The sequence below is a fragment of the Stomoxys calcitrans genome, chromosome 2, assembly GCF_963082655.1.
Source record: "Stomoxys calcitrans chromosome 2, idStoCalc2.1, whole genome shotgun sequence".
NCBI lineage: Eukaryota > Metazoa > Arthropoda > Insecta > Diptera > Muscidae > Stomoxys > Stomoxys calcitrans.
Window position 1 is genome coordinate 110,770,442 of NC_081553.1, and position 20,063 is coordinate 110,790,504.

The window sequence follows — 20,063 nt, forward strand, 5'->3', positions numbered from 1 at the left end:
GTGTACTTAATACGTTCCATGAGTAGAAAGGACATAAGGCTTAAATATAAAACCGAAAAAAGTTTTATTCCAAATTGTTCCTGAAAACAGAACTTGGCCATAATTTTGAAAAATTTACTTCAAACAATTTTCTATACCAATAAAAAAATTTGCAAAATTTTGTTTATTAAGCGGTGCTTGTTTTTTTTTCGTTAAATATTTACATTCAAATCTTATTTAAGTACCAACTGTCTAAAGTTAATTTGTTTCTGCACATTATGTCTAAAACTAAAAAACAAAGCAATTACAGGGTGTAGCCACCCTGATCGGCCCAATGAACACGACGACCCTCTAAATATTCCAGACTTTCATGTATCTTGCGACGCTCCTCATCCAGCATTGCTAAGCGCTTGTATTTCTGAATGACAAAACAGCAACTGAACATTAATCCGATCTGGAATATTAGCCAGAAGATCAATAGCGCAATGAGAAGACTTTGGTTCATGCAAATGCTTTCCATATGCAGTTGATCATCTGAAACGAATGAAAACAGAAAGAGAGCTAACCATTGAAGTGAGGACATTAAAATATTAACCAAACTCCTACCTATGCCAGCTATAAGCAGTACACCTCTCTCGCCATAAATAAAACTATTGCTATTTGTGTTATCTGGACCTCTAACCCTTAAGTTAAAGTTCAGAGGTATAGCATCGGATTTGCCTTCCTCTTCCTTCGAGGTTTCAAAACTTGTTGTGTTCTCATTATCCGGCAGATTTACTATGTCCATCACCGTAGAAATATACACAGGATTTTGTATTTTGAACTGCTGCAAACTTTGCTCGGGTGGCACTTGTCTTCTATGTCTGCTGGGCGGTGATGCTTCTGATGTTGTTATGGCATACCAAGAAGGTCCGCTTGTGGCACTTTGGCAATTATCCTCTGGACAAGGACTGGTACAGAAATGTATTCGCACATCAAAGTTAACCATGGAAGTGCCGGCAAATTTAAATGCATGAAATCTTGCCTTCAAAATATTCTTGGTAGGGGTGCGAACTCTTTCCAGTCCGGGAAATACGGTAACATCGGTGGGACAGCCTCTGGTATCCAATAATTGCACATAATTTTGCTTGTCCAAAGTTTTGGCTATAAGCGAAGTTGCCCGAAAGTCTGGTAAAGCTGGAAGACCAATGTGGGCAAACTCTCTGTGCTGTTGGGCCGTGTATTCAGCGGCAATTTGCAATTCCAAACCTTGTCCGATCTGTACATCATTGGTCTGATGGTCGTGGGCCAGATCGATTATCTGAAGAGTGATTTTGGGGGTGGGATGAAAATCGCTGGCATTGAAATGTAAAGAGCCTTCATTGGGGGGAAAACTGAAAAGAAAATTGAGTAGGATGAAGGATGTTATGTGGAGCCCCTACCCACCTATGAGCAAATTCCAAAGAAGATTCCAAAGCTATGGCATTGGGACTGTTGTCATCATTCTTGTCTTCAGTGTTATCATATCCATCTTCAACATCATCATCACCGTTGCCGCTGTTGATATGCAGTTTGATATCGGCTTCGTTACCTTCACTATCCACCCGTCTTTCCCTTAAGGTGCTGTTACTCATAATGCAACCCACCTTTATCAAACGATCTCCCTGAGTTTGAACATTGGGATTGTTTTGTATAACCACCAGCGTGGAAATGAAGATTCTTAAGAAAAAAGGGTTACTGTTACACAATTCCTGTTGTCCTCTAAAGGAAACTTACCTGTGATAGTCCTTGGTCACTTCATAGGCTCTAAGTATGCCACATTTATTCTCTTTAGCTTCACTGCCTATGGGTAATCTTAGCATGGTACTTTTAGTGCCATTGCCCTGAACCATACACTCCTTTGAGTGCATGCTGACATACATTTTTCCCTGGAACCAATCCTTGGGCGTGTACCGTATGGACATTTCATTGTGGGTACAAAGTACCTGAACTGCAATCAAAAAAAAAAAAAAATCGTTTAAGAAGGAACACCCCCTTCCCTGTTTGTTTTCCTCTTACCATCCAAACACTTGACTCTACGCATATAGACAGAGTTTTCGCGTTGCTTCAAGCTTCTCGGACCCATCGATATGATATCCTCTGAATGTAGTAGACATTGGGTGTTGTGCAAATCCCCCTCGAAATAAAACGATACGCCTTGACAATAGAATCGTGTCTCGTGTGAACAATACGATTGACATTCTTTCTGGTTCAATCCCCTAATCATGGTCTCCGCATAGAGGAAGGTGCTATTCGCATATAGCTCATATGAGCATTGATCATTTTCCACGGGTCTTTCATAGCATTGATTTTCTATGTACTCCTCATCATAGGGGGCAGCACGAAATGCATCCGGTTGTATCATTTTATCTTTGTCGCTGAGTATACATCTACCCAAAGTACTTTGATGTTGTCTTGCCGCCAAAGACTTGTCTTGAATGAATCTGAAATTGTTCGAAATTGGAGTTTTATTGATTTCAATTCAATTGAGGCACAAGTCGTTATTTCTGGGATAACAACCATGAATATGGTGGAAAAAAATAAAAAAAACATACGTATTTCCAAAATCCGATCTAGATTATACATGGCACAGTCCTAGTTTATTAGCGTATACCTCACAGGTGTATCAGAGGCAAGGTTAGGTTAAGTTAGATTAGATTTAAATGGTCATTTGCCATTAGACTCACTTAGACGTCGTTGTTGTCGGTGCCGCATTTGCCTATAAGGTGGCAATCCTCGTCCAGCTAACATAGGTGAGCAAGTTCGTACCGGTCTTTACGACCGATCGACTCGATGCCAAATTCAGACATTAATAATAGTCATTAGTTATATAAAGGCGCCAATAAGTCGCCTTGTCGTATCGAGCTCCACTCAGTATTTGTGCAAGAGCCGGTGCTGCCAGGCCTCTCACTGAGACTCTCCGCTCGATACCACTGACTATTCGCGGCTGCCATTGCAGCTACACCGTATGGAGCATTCCAATATCCGCAGCCTGTGGACGCGTCCGGTAGCTCGCAGCTAAGCTTCTGGTGAAAGCAATGAACACCACACAGATTGGACCTCAATGCTCCAGCCTATGTGGGGCTCACAACTATCCCTTGCAGGGCTTTTGGTCGTTTCGGTTTGCGTGTACCACCGTGTTTGCCTTCAAAAGTCTTCTTTGCTGGAGCTTCTTCATCCATTCTAACAACATGACCTAGCCAACGCAGCCGTTGTGTTTTGATACGTTTAACTATGCTATCGTCGTCATACAGCTCATGCAAGTGTGGCAAAATTTGGTACGAAACCTTTGTACCAAGCCACGATACGCCACAGCTATTTAACTTTGATTGACGTTTTCTTTTCCCGGATCCCTTTTGTTATCGAGTTCTGTGTGGATTTCCCTATCGCTGGAGACTTGCACTACATTGTCTTTTTCCTGTAAAACTCACACCTGTTAGGGTTGATTCATTGATTTACGGATCATAGCTAGTGAAAGACTTTCTCTAAGTTCTTAATTCAATCCCTTAGAGTTGCACCGATCTCTGACATGGTTCATACGACGCCTATATTCTTCATTAACGCAAACGGGTCCATATATTTTACGAAGAATCTTTCTCTCAAATACTCCAAGCACTGCCTCATCTGCTTTCACAAGTACTCAGAACTATTGGGTTGCCCAAAAAGTAATTGCGGATTTTTTAAAAGAAAGTAAATGCATTTTTTAAAAAGCTTAGAATGAACTTTAATCAAATAAATTGATTGATTGTGACTATATGAAAAATCCGCAATTACTTTTTGGGCAACCCAATATATAACAATAGGGATAGTATCAGTGTCTTGTATAGTGTATTCTTCGTCTATCGAGAGGTGGCCTTGTTTCTAAACTGCTAACTTAATCCAAAGTAGCACCAGTATTATTCTTCGCCTTATCTCAAAACTGGTGTCATTCATTTCGGTTACGGCGGTGCCGAGGTAGATAAAGTTGATGACTATCTCAAAGTTTTGGTTCCTAACTTTCACAATTTTTTTTATCTGCTCGATTGTACAAGGCATTTTGGTAGTTGGAAACCATCCGTTGCGTCTTATCTCCATTTACTGCCAGAACCATTTTCACTGACTCTCTTTCGTTTCTTTCAAAAGCTGCAGTTACTACTTCCGGTGACCGACCTATGATTTCGATGTCATAGGCGAGTAGCATGTGTTCTCTTGTGATTAGTATGCCATATCTATTCACATCTGCATCTCGTATAATCTTCTCCAGCAGGATATTAAAGGGATCAAACGATAGGTTGTCTCCTTGTCTGAAACCCCGTTTGGTTTAAAATGATTCGGAGAGATGCTTTCCTATTTTTACCGAGGAACGCGTATCAGCAAGTGTTATCCTGCAGAGTCTTATTAATTTTGCAGGGATACCAAACTCAGACACGGCTTGAAATACCTTTGAACGTAAAGGGATAGCGAGAGCGGCTTTGTAGTCAACAAAGAAATGTTAGGTGTTGATTTGTCCTTCTCGGGTCTTTTTCAGGATTTGGCGCAGTGTAGATTAAATAAGGTTAGGTTGAAAAGAGGGTGCAGATATTAATCCGCCCCATGCCACTATGGACATACACCTTAGACAGTAATCGGCTTGTTGTGCACTCTAAAAACTATAAAATAACCTCTAAAAGAAAATTTTAAGTTAGAAATTCCGTGCTACTTACAAAATCCTTAATTGTTTACAATACCGCTCCCCTAAGTTGGTTCATGTCTGATATTGTGTCTCCAGCAAAGTACCGTTATCTGTTGGACGCGAAAGCCGGGCAATTATAAAGGAAATGCTCCAACGTCTCATCATCTTCCCCGCATGCCCTACACATGCTATCACTTGAAGGCACCGATTTTACATAAGTGAGCTCGTAGTCCTATGTGTCTCGTTATAATACCAATAGCTATACTGACCTCCTTCTTGCTTCCTTTCAGTAATGCCCTCGTCTTTCCACGATCTTGATCCCGCCATAGGATTTTCACCGTCCTACCAACCGTTTCGCTGTTCCACAATGTTTCATGCGCATTCGTCGCCCACTCCCTTAACTTGGTCTGCGTCGACCTGAAAGGTTTCCGGTTAACCAAGTTTATTGACGGCAGTCCTCTGGTCTTCACCGCCAAATCGTCTGCTCTTTCATTTCCCCTTACTCCGTTATAGTGCGGCACCCATACGATGCGGATTTTGCCATCCTCAGAGAAGGCGTTAATCTCCTTCTTACACTGCAACACTGTTCGTGACCTTACTTTCCTGATTGTTATTGCCCTTATGACAATTTTACTGTCAGTAAAGATCTTCACACTCGACGTCCTCCATTTCACGCATTCCGTGATCGCCCGGATCTTCGCCTACAGGAGCGTATAATGGTCAGGTAGTCTAAAACAGATCTCAGTCCCTGGGTTCTCAATGTAAACCCCCAGGCCCACTCTGTCCTCTAGCTTTGATCCATCCATATAACATGATCTTCCAGATGGCAATACTAGGGTTCCGTCAATCCAAGACTGTGCCGATGGCAGCAGTGCTTCGGAAACCTCTTCCCTTCCTTTCAGGTTTCCTATCGTCACCTCGATTATACCGCGATGGTATGAACTGCTCCCATCCTCAATCTATTCTCCCATCGCCTTAAGTCTCATAGCCGCAGTGGCTGCCTCACACTTAATCTGTATGTCAAGGGGTCGGAAATCTAGAATAGTCTTCAGTGCCCTAGTGGGCGTGGTCCTCATTGGTCTGCCTATGCTCAGACAACATGTTCTCTGAACCTGTTGTATGGTCCTTATGTTGCACTTTTTCTCCATAGCAGTCCACCAAACTACTGAGGCGTAAGTATGTATTGGTCTAATCACGGTCCTGTAGAGCGAATCCGAGGACTATCCTCGGATTCAGGCCCCATTTCGAGCCTACGGCCCATCTACATAGTGCCCAACATCTGTGAGCCTTCTCAGTACGCTCCTGAATGTGACACTTCCAATTCAATTTTCTGTCCAAGATCACACCTAAGTATTTGACCCTATCAGAAATTGCCTTATTGAGGAAACGTGGTGAGTTAAATTGGCCCACCTTCGTCTTCCTCGTGAATAGGCATATTTCAGTCTTCTCTGGTCAGTTAACATTGAGACCTCTGGGTCTAGCCCAGTCATGTGCCATATGCAAGACCCTTTCGGCCTTCTGCATAGCTCGTTCGGATTCTTACCCCTAAGAAGTATTATAACATCGTCTGCATAGCAGACGGGTTGAAATTCCTCCTCAGTCAGCATCCGTAATAGGTCATTTATGGTGGTCACCCATAGGAGTGGCGATAAAATGCCCACCTGTGGCGTGCCCTGTGCCACTTTCTCCCTTATATTTATGCCATGCGACACACAATTTATCCACCTGTTCCTTAGCATATGGTTTATCCAGTGTCTAAGGACCGGTACTGTTCTAAGGATTGGATCAGTGTGTCGGTCCGTACATTGTTAAAAGTCCCCTCGATGTCAATGCATACCGCCAGTGTGTACGTTTTGGCATCGAAGGATTCTTCTATTTTATGCACAACCTCGTGCAGGGCAGTCTCCACTGACCTTCCCTTGACATAATTATGCTGTTTGTATTTGAGCAGTTCGCTGGATGTCATACTCTTTATCATGGTGTCCACAATACGTTCCATGGTTTTGAGTAGAAAGGATGTTAGGCTTATGGGTCTGTAGGCCTATGGTGTTGCCTTGCCGGGCTTGGCTAGGCAACATCTTTGCCTCCTGCCAGGCTTTCGGAGTATATGAAAGTCCTATGCACGCCCCAGACGGGGCGTCAGATAGTCTGCCTCTTTCTGTAGTAACGCTGGAAATATTTCATCAGGTCCGGGTGACTTAAATGGTTTGAAGCTCCTCAAGGTTTTTTGAGAGAAACTTTTTTATCTTGGCGGCGTCATTAACGCTATCGACCTGTTCGCAGAAAAGCTTCCGGGTGGCACGTTTTGCCGCTCTGGTAATCTTATTGTATTCCTTGAGCCGTGTGTAATACACATCCCAATAAACTTCCACCTTTTTTTAGACGTGCTCTGTTAAACTGCACTGGTGGGGTCCTTCGAGATCCTTCAGCCCAAGAAAAACCCTGTATGACCGGGGAGATACGCAATATTGGAAAAGAGATCTGCAGACTTATTTTTTTTGGCGCAGTGTAAATCTGGTCTAATTTCACAGGGATGCCAAACTCAGACATGGCTTGAAATACCTTTGAACGTATAGGGGTATCGAAAGTGGCGTTGTAGGCAACAAAGAGATGGTAGTTGTTGATTTGTCCTTCTCGGGTCTCTTCCAGGATTTGGCGCAGGGTGAATATCTGGTTTTGGGTGGATTAACCAGGACTAAAGCCGAAATACCTTTGGACGTAAAGGGGTATCGAAAGCGGCTTTGTAGTCAACAAAGAGAAGGTAGGTGTTGATTTGTCCTTTCTCGGGTCTTTTCCAGAATTTGGCGCAGTGTGAATATCTGGTCTAGGGTGAATTTACCTGGTCTAAAGCCGCATTGATAGGGCCCAATTATCTCATTGACTTTAGGTTTTAATCTTTCACACAATACGCTCGATAGTATCTTGTATGCCATGGGGAGGACTTATTACTCCGTAGTTGGCACATTCCGTCTTGTCTCCTTTCTTGTGCACGGGACATAGTATGCTGAGGTTTCAGTCATCAGGTATGCGCTCTTCTAGCCAGATTGCGCACATCAGCTGATGCATACGCCTAATCAGCGTGTCGCCTCCGTTCTTAAATAGTTTAGCAGGTAACCCGTCGGCTCCTACTGCCTTGTTGTTCTTCAGTCGGATCGCTGCTACTTGAACCCCAATCTGACTAGGAGGTAAACATTCTATACCATCATCAGGGATTGGATCTCTGGTATCCTCTTCGCCGCCAACGTCGTACACTAGCAGTTGGGTAAAATGTTCGTTCCATATACTCAGCATGTACCATATATCTTTAAAAACGGTTAAATTGTGCACATGGTGATGGAAGTTTTAAATTTGTGCATTTTAACTTTTTTCGAAATTAGATTTTTGGTATCCTATTTTTATATTTCTGTTGTTTTTTGTTTCAACTTATAAAATATCATTCATAGGTCGTCATACCAATAACTGAAGCGCAAAATCGAAATAATTAAGTATGACTTCATTGCACTTTCATTGTACTTTTGCTTGTACATTTTTTTGTTGCTGAAAATGGGAAATTCCATTGAATGGGGAAGAAGCGATGAAATCATGGATCTACGGCAAAGGTTGCAATAACATTTAAATTTTGAATTGTTAACAGTGTTTTTCGTTTATTTTTGTGTAGAAAACTTTAGTTAATTATAATGCAATCAAAATTCTAATTTCGTATTCACTTGCTCTCAAACGCGCGCACACACACATTTACACCAATTGAAGAGGCAGCAAACAAATTCCATAGAAATTCCCAAAGCAAATGGATTGCCAAACAGTGGCGGTTTTGTGGGGCCTTATATTAGTGAAAGGCAATGCTTAATTTTTATAGCCACCAGCAAAAACTTGTCTAGATCGTTTTGTCAATCTTAGTTGATCTAGTTATGTCCGTTCTTACTTATGTATGTGGACATAATCGAAAGTGTTGAAAAGATAAAATAATCCGCTGAATATTTAGCTTAGATTTCTCTTATTTATGTAGTTGAGGATTGAGATTGAAAATTTTGGTATAGCTCCTTCGATGTAAGGACTTAAGCAACTAGAAACCTTAAACTTTTAACCGAAATGTGCTACATTGAGGCTCACATAGGTCCTTCTGGTCCACAAATGTTCATTAATGAACATACGACGGCTGCTATATAAGTTTCTTGCCTATGCAACACTAAGTGTTGCCATGTATTATGTGACATTACCATAGGAAAGATTGAAATTTTTAAACGAAATCGTAGTCAGAATGTTTTCCTACAGAGAATGTTAAAAAAAAACAAGTAAGAGCGTGCTAAGTTCGGCCGGGCCGAATCTTATATACCCTCCACCATGGATCGCATTTGGTGAGTTCTTTTCCCGGCATCTCTTCTTAGGCAAAAAAGGATATAAGAAAAGATTTGCTCTGCTATTAGAGCGATATCAAGATATGGTCCGGTTTGGACCACAATTAAATTATATGTTGGAGACCTGTGTAAAATGTCAGCCAATTCGAATAAGAATTGCGCCCTTTGGGGACTCAAGAAGTAAAATAGAGAGATCGATTTATATGGTAGCTGTATCGGACTATAGACCGATTCAGACCATAATAAACACGTATGTTGATGGTCATGAGAGGATCCGTCGTACAAAATTTCAGGCAAATCGGATAATAATTGCGACCTCTAGATGATCAAGAAGTCAAGATCCCAGATCGGTTTATATGGCAGATATATCAGGTTATGAACAGATTTGAACCTTATTTGACACAGTTGTTGAAAGTAAGAATAAAATACGACATTCAAAATTTCAGCCAAATCGGATAGGAATTGCGCCCTCTAGAAGCTCATGAAGTCAAGTCCCCAGATCTGTTTATATGACAGCTATATCAGGTTATGAACTGATTTAAACCATACTTGGCACAGTTGTTGGATATCATAACAAAATACTTCGTGCAAAAATTCATTCAAATCGGATAAGAATTGCGCCCTCTAGAAGCTCAAGAAGTCAAGACCCAAGATCGGTTTATATGACAGCTATATCAGGTTATGGACCGATGTGAACCATACCTGGCACAGTTGTTGGATATTATGACAAAACATGTGCAAAATTTCATTCCAATCGGATAAGAATTGCGCACTCTAGAGGCTCAAGAAGTCAAGACCCAAGATCGGTTTATATGGCAGCAATATCAAAACATCTACCGATATACCCCATTTACAATACCAACCGACCTACACTAATAAGAAGTATTTGTGCAAAATTTCAAGCGGCTAGCTTTACTCCTTCGGAAGTTAGCGTGCTTTCGACAGACAGACGGATGGACATGGCTAGATCGACATAAAATGTCGCGACGATCAAGAATATATTGGGTTGCCCAAAAAGTAATTGCGGTTTCTTAAAAGAAAGTAAATGCATTTTTAATAAGGCTTAGAATGAACTTTAATCAAATATACTTTTTTTTACACTTTTTTTCTAAAGCAAGCTAAAAGTAACAGCTGATAACTGACAGAAGAAAGAATGCAAGAATGCAAACGCCGACTATATGAAAAATCCGCAATTACTTTTTGGGCAACCCAAAATATACTTTATAGGGTCTCAGACGAATGTTTCGAGTAGTTACAAACAGAATGACGAAATTAGTATACCCCCCCTTCTATGGTGGAGGGTATAAAAATGGAATTAAGTCGTAAAAATTTCCATGCTACCATTTTTCACAACTTTCGACGTGGTGTAGCACGACAAGAGTGCATTGACGAACTTAAATCTCTGTATGGCGATGAAGCACCATCCTATAGCACTGTGAAAAACTGATTTAATGTCGTGGTGGCCTCTCGCTCAAAGTAGCCGACAATCGCTCAAAGTCGAATTCTGTGAAGATCGTCTAAAAACGGCAATTTTACCAGCGAATATTTATGCCGTAAATGAATTTATTATGCAGCAACGTCATGTAACATGCCGTGAGAAAGAGGCATCTATGGAAATTTCTTCCGCCAGCATACATTCAACAATTTCATTTTAATAAAATTGATATAGCTTTGAAAATAAACTCCTCTCGGTCAAATCTAAGTCTTTTACTTCTTTTTGTTATGCTTCAAAGGCCTTTTCCATTGAGGTATTACCTCATTTTCCGCCACTGAAGTACCAAAAATCCACAATAGAACTACGAATACTACTCTACTCACCTCTCATGATTGTTGCGATGCGAGGGGGCAAACGATGCAGATAAACACTGGAACTCATGTTCGAATAGACATTTCTCAGCACATTCACGTCGCGTGACCAATGTCGATATGGTTTTCTTTCCCTGGAATACTAAACTGTTTCCGGGTATCTTAGTCAAGGTCCACAAACGCTGTTTGCATGATTCGGGCACTATTAAAAATTAGAATTGTTTTAATTTACCCAAAAACAAATTTTTTAAGATAACAACAAATCTAAATTGTACGCCTATTATGAATTGTCAATGCCCTCACCTTTTAAACATGTCTTTTCATAGAACACGGCCTCACCATCAGCTACAAGGGGCAAATCATTGCCAACCGCCATATAATTGGGGTTCTTTTCAAAGAATGAATAGCCATAACACTCATTGACATCCAAAAGGTGAACATAGGCCAAACAGGCATCATCTTCATTGCAGATGCGCCAACACTCAGAACTTGCAGTGCTTTCGAATCGTAGTGAGCCATTTACAGATTGTGATCGCTGCTCTTGCAGTTGTGCTTCGGTAATGGGATATCCCTCCCGGGTATATCGATTATGTTCCTTGTAATTGCCATGGGGTGAATAGATTAAATTTCTATCTTTAAGGTATTCAATGGGTGGCCGAAACCCCACAATTTTTTGCAAATGCATTTGATAGAGGGGACATTTGAGCAGAATTGCATCTGTAAAGAATGAAAAGACAAAGAAGTTAGGGGATATGGTTTTTGGGGAAAACAGTAATTGAAGAAAGAATTAAAGTTGTGTGTGTTTTAAAGTTAAAATTGTTAAATTTATTCCTAATTCATTTTCAAGGAAGTGGTGAAATGGCTAAGATATAATGTCATTATGACAATTGGCATTAATATCTTCTCAGACAGCCAGGTAGTCATTAAATCCCTGGAGAACGTATTTCTGAATACAAAAACCGCCCTCGACTGCCGCAGATCTCTAAACGAGATGGCTGAACAGTTCACAATTCACCTGTTCTGGCTGGCGGACCACAGAAATATCCCAGGGAATTGTAAAGCGGATGAGCTTGCGAGACTAGGAACTACCCTAAACATTCCAGGGATACTGAAATCTGTGGGTATGCCTCTAGCGACATGTAGGCTAAGTTTTCAGGACCAGGTCCGAAGGACAACGAATCATAGATGGTCACAAAGAGGAGACTGTGAGCATTCCAAAACTATGTGGCCTAATATAGACTTGAAGAGGTCGACCGTTGTCATTGCCGAAAACAGACGTCTTAGTCATTGTAATCGGAAAACGTGCTGACAGACTAAAGGTTCCCAGCAACGTCTTTTTCAGAAGCTGTGAGGACTTCGAAGAAGACAAGACTATAGAACACTTTCTCTGTGTGTGTCCCGCACTAGCAGGCAAAAGGAGTTCCACTTTAGGTTCCCATTTCTTTGAGAACCTATCTGATTTAGCGGATATGAACATTCGAAAGTTATTGGGCATTTTAAAGCGATATGGATGGTTCAACGGTATCACAATGGACGGAAACGTCTAAGTGAGTCTGAGTGAGACTGCCACTTAAACCTAACCTAACCTACCAGCATTAGAACCTTCGCGTCCAGCGTCATAGGTGGACTTTCTAAGATATGCTCCACGGTGGTCACCACTAAAATATATAAGTTTCATGATTCTTAACCGGTTTTGGTTAAATTTTGAGCAGGTAGGAGTCCAATTGGTGATATGAACATAGTTGATGATATTATAGTGTAATACATATCTCGTTTGGCTACTTTTCCAAACGCATTTTGTTTTTGTAGCGTACAAAAATTTTCTCGGGTCCTTCCCGAGTTCATATTATCACTTATCTGGATGCCAGATTCGGTTTGTACTTCATCCATCATATCGTTCTGATCATTTCTTTCCCCAAACGTAAAGGGCAGATTTGTTCTATGCTTTCAAATGGTTTTCCATTTTACGTCCATATTGTGTTGGTCGGGATGGGGAACTGGGGCTGGCTCTCAGACATTCGACCTCAATCGCTGATGTCAGATTTGTATTCTAATTGCAACGTATTACATTTTTGTATTACCTGTTGTACCGATAGTCATAAATGTTTCAAAGTGGGAGTTGAAGTCCCCCCGGGCCTTTACTCAGGCACCTGTCTATGATTTGAGAGAGAGTTGCGCCCAAATACTTGGTACCAAATTTGGATGCCAGATACAGACTTCAATCCAAAATTTTTTTCTCTTAGGTCCCAGATTCTCCCGATCGGTCTACTCGGCCATTTCGATAGTTTCGGTCGGCCCCCGAACATTAAGCCTAAAATGTTCATACAAAAATTCACATTATACCCCCAAAAAATGTTTATTTGATCGGTTTAAATTACAGTTTAATTTGAGACCCATATTGTCCCATACGGTTAAGCAGATACGCTTGGGCTGACCACATGACGCCCTAAAAATTGTTTTACCAAATTCATTTGTTTTTGTGCAAACACAATTTTGCTTAAATCGGTATACCCATCTCCGAAATCTGCCGTGTTTGAAAGTTATGGTAAGGGGGAGGGTGTGCCCTTAATTCGAATGTCAAGTATTTTCACCGGTTGTTAACTCTACATTCTAAGAAGATTTCATAATAAATGGTTTCAGCCATTTTGGAGTCTATACGGAACAGACCGGCAAACAAAACCAGCAGTGCCGGGAGTCATAAGAGAATTGTTTTTGAAAAATATCTAGAAAATCGGTAAAAAAAACTGACGCATTATTTCAAAATAAGAGCAAATCGGATGAATCGGATTATGGGTGCTATAGAAAATGGTGAATTTCTAAAGAGATAAAGGAAAGTTTTATACACAAATTAAGATGTACAGCCAGACACAGACGGAATCCCCTCACGATTCGAATCCCCCCTAGGATTTTCGTCGTCTTACCGAAAGTTTAACTCTTCCAAAGTGTGTTTAAACGCGTTTGTTGCGAACTTTTTTAACTCGAACTGCGTCGCACTGAAGCGCTTTGCATTCATCAAGTTTAAAGACGGCAGTCTTCTGGCCCCTACGGCTAATTTATCTGCCCTTTCATTAAGGCGTTAATTTCCTGCTTACACTTCAAGACCATTTGTGACCTTTCCGTCAAGGTTGTTATAGCCTTGATGGTCAGTTAGCTGTCGAGTTAACACCATACCACCACACGCATTCTGGATCTCCACCTGCAAGACCATATTATGGTCAAGCAGTCAGAAAGAGATCACAATCCCTGTGGCATCAATAAGTACCCGAGGTCCACTCTGTCCTCTTACTTTGATCCTTGCTTATGGGATGAACTCCCAGATGGCAATCCCAGAGTTCAGTCAATCCAAGACCGCGCCGTTGGCAGCAGATCCAAAACCTTTTCTAATCTATCCAGGTTTCCTATCGTCGTTTCGATTATGCCGCGATAGTATGACCTGCTTCCATTTTCTTTCCACTACTCCCTCCGCATTAAGCCCCAGTGAGTGTCTCATTTTATATCTCGTTTTATATCGCTCCTTTGTCAAGACACATGTTCTCTGAGCCTTTTGTAATGTCCTTTTATTTCAATCACCCTCCACTAAGGCGTAAGATAGTATTGGTCTAATCACGCTCCTGTAGAGCCAGTAGAATGTCCTCGTAGTCTATTCAGGCCCCATTTCGGGTCTACGGGCCGTCTGTATAGTGCCCAACGTCTGTCAGCCTTCTCAGTACGCTCCTGTTTGTGGCACTTCCAGTTCAATTTCCCATCCAAGACCACTCTCAAGTATTTGACCTTGACGGACACCCAAGCCGTATTTTTGAGGAACCTTCTGATCGTTGCAGATAGATTCCAAACCTTTCGGCTTTAAGACTGGCGATGAAATGCCACATCCTTTGCCTTGCCGAGCTTGGGTACTAACATCAACGTCCTACCAGGCTTTCGAAGTATATGCAAGTCCTATGCACGAAAAATGGTAAAATCGAAAAAATCTTGGGAATAATTTTGGAACTTTTAAACGGATAGAAATATGGAGACGAAACTTAACAAAGTCAATGTTGAGATGTTTTCCAATAAGTATGCAAAATTTGGGCTAACCCATTGAGCTTGAAAGGGGGCCACCTTGAGCATGTCGAATGTAGAAACCTTTTGAAGTTAGTTAGTAGACGTGTGGGGCTACTTGAAAGTGTTAGAATTTGTGAATCGGTGTTTTGCGATTTGAAAATTTGGAAGGAAAAAATTTGTTTTCTAAAAGTTGTCTATTTTGGGATCGCATTCACATATATATTGGTTGGTCAAATCGGTACTTTCGCAGCATTATTCGCACTACTCCCTTTCTCTCTCATCTAGTTCTCTTTAAAACATCAACAAAGAAAAGCGTGCTACACCGGAATCTTGGAATAATGATGTTGATTGAAGGTTTATAATTACAGAATTTATGGTGAAGAAATCCTTGAGGAGCTTGAAACCATTTAAGCCATCCGGACCTGATGGAATATTTCCGGCGTTACTAAAGAAAGAGGCAGACTATCTGGCGCCTTATCTGACCAATATTTTCACAGCGTGTCTAGGACTTGCATATACTCCGAAAGCCTGGCAGGAGGCAAGGGTGGTGTTTATACCCAAGCCCGGCATGGCCAGTTATGCGACACCAAAGGTCTACAGACCCATAAGCCTTATGTCCTTTCTACTCAAAACCATGAAACATATTGTAGACACCATGATAAAGAGTAGGACATCCAGCCAACTGCTCCAATACAAACAGCATGCCTATGGCAAGGGAAGGTGGGTGGAGAGTGCCTTGCACGAGGTTGTGCATAAAATAGAAGAATCCTTCCATGCCAAAACGTACACCAATCCACACTGATCCAATCCAGTACCGGGTGAACCCGGTCCTTAGAGTCTTGATAAACCATATGCTATGGAACAGGTGGATAAATTGTGTGTCGCATGGCATAAATATAAGGGAGAAAGTGGCACAAGGCACGCCACATGGGGGCCATTTTATCGCCACTCCTATGGGTGACCACCATAAATGACCTATTACGGATGCTGACTGAGGAGGGATTTGAACCCGTCTGCTACACAGACGATGTTATAATACTTCTACGGGGTAAGAATTCGAACGAGCTATGCAGAAGAGCCGAAATGGTCTCGCATATGGCATATGACTGGGCTAGACCCAGAGGTCTCATTGTTAACCCAGTGAAGACTGAAATATGCCCGTTCACGAGGAAGACGAAGGTGGGTCAATCTAACGCACCACGTTTCCTCAATAAGACGATTTCGATATCTGACAAACACTTAGATGTGATCTTGAACTGGAAACTGAATTGGAAGTGTCACATTCAGGAGCGTACTGAGAAGGCTCACAGATGTTGGGCACTATGTAGACGGGCCGTAGGCTCGAAGTGGGGCCTTAATCCGAGGTTAGTCCACTGGCACTACAGGAACATGATTAGACCAATACTTACTTACGCCTCAGTAGTTTGGTGGACTGGATAAAAGTGCAACATTAGGACCATGCAACAGTTTCAGAGAACATGTTGTCTTGGCATAGGCGGAGGGATGAGAACCACGCCTACTAGGGCACTGGAAACTATTCTATATATCCGACCCATTGACATAAAGATTAAGTGTGAGGCAGCCACTGCAGCTATGAGACTTAAGGCGATGGGAGAATGGATTCAGGATGGGAGCAGCTCATACCATCGCGGTTTAATCGAGGCGACGATAGGAAACCTGGAAGGAAGGGAAGAGGTTTCCGATCGATACCTGAGATGAACCTTGAAGTCGAGTGCGAGCCACTGCTGCCTTCGGCACAGTCTTGGATTGACGGAACCCTAGTGTTGCCATCTGGAAGATAATGCTACTTGAATGGATCAAAGCTAGAGGACAGAGTGGGCCTGGGGGTCTACATTGAGAACTCAGGAACTAAGATCTGTTTTAGACTGCCTGACCACAATACGGCCCTGTAAGCGGAGATCCGGGCGATCACGAAACGCGTGAAGTGCTGGTACTAATGCGAGGACGTCGAGTGTGAACATCTCTACGGACAGTAAAATTGCCATAAGGGCAATATGCGACGGTAAGGTCACGAACAGTCTTGCAGTGTAAGAAGGAGATAAACGCCTTCTCTGGGGATGGCAAAATCCGCATCGTTTGGGTGCCGGGCCATAACGGAGTAAGGGGAAATGAAAGGCAGACGATTTGGCGGTGCAGGTCGGAGGACTGCCGTCACTAAACTGAGTTAACCCAACTTATGGGAGTGGTATTGAAAACAATTAAGGATATTGTAAGTAGCACGGAATTTCTAACTTAAAATTTTCTTTTTAGAGGCTACTTTATACTTTTAAGAGCGCACAACAAGCCGATTGCTGGCTTGGGTATATGTCCATAGTGGCATTGGGCGGATTAATATCTGCACCCTCTTTTCAACCTAACCTAACCTAAAAGCGAGCTAAGTGCGGTGGTGGGAACCCACCACCATGGATTCTGCTAAAAATGTATACAAAATAAATTTGGTTGAAGGGCATAATTTTATTCTACATACCAAACTTTTGCCAAACCAGTATATATTAACGCTTCTATTTAGGAACCGAACAAGACCGATCGAGAGATTGGTTTCAAGAGACCGGTTTGCACTGGAGCTAAGTCATAACAGAACACTACATGCAAAATATCAGCCAAATTGAACAAAAATTGCGGCTTGTAAGGGCTTAAGAAATCAAATCGGAAGATCGGTATATATGGGAGCTATATCAGTTATAAACCGATTTGGACCGTATTTGACGCAGTTGTTGGAAGTCATAACAGAACTCAACATGCAAAATGGGGCTTCCAGGGGCTCAAGAAGTCAAATCGGGAGATCGGTTTATATGGGAGCTATATCAGGTTATAAACCGATTTGGACCACACTTGGCACAGTTGTTAGAGTAAGAGAACACTCTGCGCCAAGTGGCTTCCAGGGTCTCAAGAAATCAAGTCAGGAGATCGGTTCAAATGGGAGCTATATCAAAATCCGAACCGATATGGCCCATTTGCAATCCCCCATATTAAGTATCCTTGCAAAATTTCAAGTGGCTTGTTTTATGCGTTCGACCGCTATCGTGATTTCGACAGACGGACGGACGGACAGGCAAGGCTTAATCGAATTAGAATGCCGAGAGGATCCAGAATATATATACTTTATGAGGACGGAAATCAATATTTCGAGAAACGAAATGACTAGATTACCCCCATCCTATGGAGGTGGGTATAAAAAAAATTGTTATAAGTCCAATAACTCCTAAACTGTTAGAGACATTAGAGACAGACTAGACATCTCAGCATGTTTTTTTTCTTCAAAATTTGACATCCTCGAGGTGACCAACTTTCAAGCCCCTGTGGACCTACTAGGCATACATATTGGAAAACACCTCAACATTAACTATATAAAGTTTCATGTTCATATATCTATTCGTTCAAAAGTTCCATAATTATTTCCAAACTTGTTTGACTTGGCAACAGTGTGGAACGCTCATGTAACAGTGAAACGGTCGGTAGGATGACGAAAATCCTATGAGAAGATTCGGATCGTGAGAAGACGAATGGCTGCAATTTTGTACAATGACTTTACTTTGGTCTCCAATATCCAAACCAAGTACGGTCCGAATCGGTCCGTAACCTGATATAAAGGGTGATTTTTTTGAGGTTAGGATTTTCATGCATTAGTATTTGACAGATCATGCTAGCTCCAATAGCATGGTAATTTATATTCCTTATCTTTTGTTTGCCTATAGAGAGATACGGGACAAAAAACTTGACATGCGATCCGAAATGAAGGGTATATCAGATTCGGCCAAGCCGAACTTAGTACGGTTTTGCTTGTTATTATTATGATTTTTCCTTTTTTTATTTTTTTAATGGTTAGTTTGTTCAATTTTAATTTATGGTGTATTTTAAATTCATATAGCCTATTGAAAGTTTTTCTTTTTTTTAATTTATTTTATTACTGCTTAATTTTAATTAGCAATCATTAGAGATTAACAATCATTGCATTTGTATGCGATTACCAGTTATATGATGACGTATAATCTTTCTAAATTAATGGCTTCAACTAACAATGTGCACGTGTTTGTTGGTATGCACATACACAGATGGTATGAAGGGGAGGGGGTGTTTAAGTGGTACAATACATGGGCATGCATACTTATCATAGTAATATTGTGTATTGAATGAATACTTACTGCAGTTTAAACATTTGAGTTGTATTGTTAATAGAATTATTATTGCTGTGTAAACTGTTGTTAACGCTTTTGAATGCGAAAATTGTTCGTTGGTGTGACGATGATACCGAAGGGTCATTGTGCAAGTCCAGGGTTTATTCTCAATTAAGTGGTCGCAGTCTGTGTTGTTTGTTTTGTTTAAAAGCTAATGCTATGTTTTATTATTACACAACAAACAATGACGTTTGGATTTTTTTTAATAATTAATGTTTTTTATTATTTGTTTTTTTTTTAATAAATATTTTTGAGGTTTATCTCCATTCTAAGTCTACGACAAATTGTTGACGTTTTATGAGTTGGCATTTTCAATATGTTACACTGCACTATTTTTCATATGGTTCTTTTGTTTTATAGTCGTCTTTAAAATTTAACACTTGTAACAAAGTTGTTTTTTTTTTTAATTAGCACATTTAAGAATACATTGCATAATATTAATATAGAGTAAAAGAAATAACTTTTATATGTATCTTTTTTAATGGTCACGAAATAGGAATTTAAGGATTCTTCTTATATATTTAGCTTATATTGTGTAGTTTAACTCAGTTAATCTAAAGTAGAATAGTTAATCTAAAGTATATTGCGACCATTTGAATTTTTATACCAACCACCGAAGGATGGGTGTATATTCATTTTGTCATTCCGTTTGCAACACATCGAATTATCCGTTTCCGACCCTATAAAGTAAAGGGTGATTTTTTTGAGGTTAGGATTTTCATGCATTAGTATTTGACAGATCACGTGGGATTTCAGACATGGTGTCAAAGAGAAAGATGCTCAGTATGCTTTGACATTTCATCATGAATAGACTTACTAACGAGCAACGCTTGCAAATCATTGAATTTTATTACCAAAATCAGTGTTCGGTTCGAAATGTGTTCATTCACCGTAACGTTGCGTCCAACAGCATCTTTGAAAAAATACGGTCCAATGATTCCACAAGCGTACAAACCACACCAAACAGTGCATTTTTCGGGATGCATGGGCAGTTCTTGAACGGCTTCTGGTTGCTCT

At 41.0% G+C, this 20,063-nt stretch overlaps 1 protein-coding gene across 1 annotated transcript; it reads right to left on the reverse strand.

Annotated features, from left to right (window-relative positions):
• Positions 1-127: 127 nt before the first annotated feature.
• On the reverse strand, positions 128-19,425 carry LOC106082808 (uncharacterized). The gene is made up of 8 exons (XM_059363483.1): positions 19,014-19,425; positions 11,113-11,526; positions 10,822-11,011; positions 2,017-2,441; positions 1,735-1,948; positions 1,405-1,677; positions 586-1,352; positions 128-513 (listed from the first exon to the last, which is right to left on the reverse strand). Exons 1-8 carry the CDS (start codon positions 19,129-19,131, stop codon positions 284-286), a joined length of 2,631 nt encoding a protein of 876 aa, XP_059219466.1. The 5' UTR covers positions 19,132-19,425; the 3' UTR covers positions 128-283.
• Between the last annotated feature and the right edge of the window lie 638 nt (positions 19,426-20,063).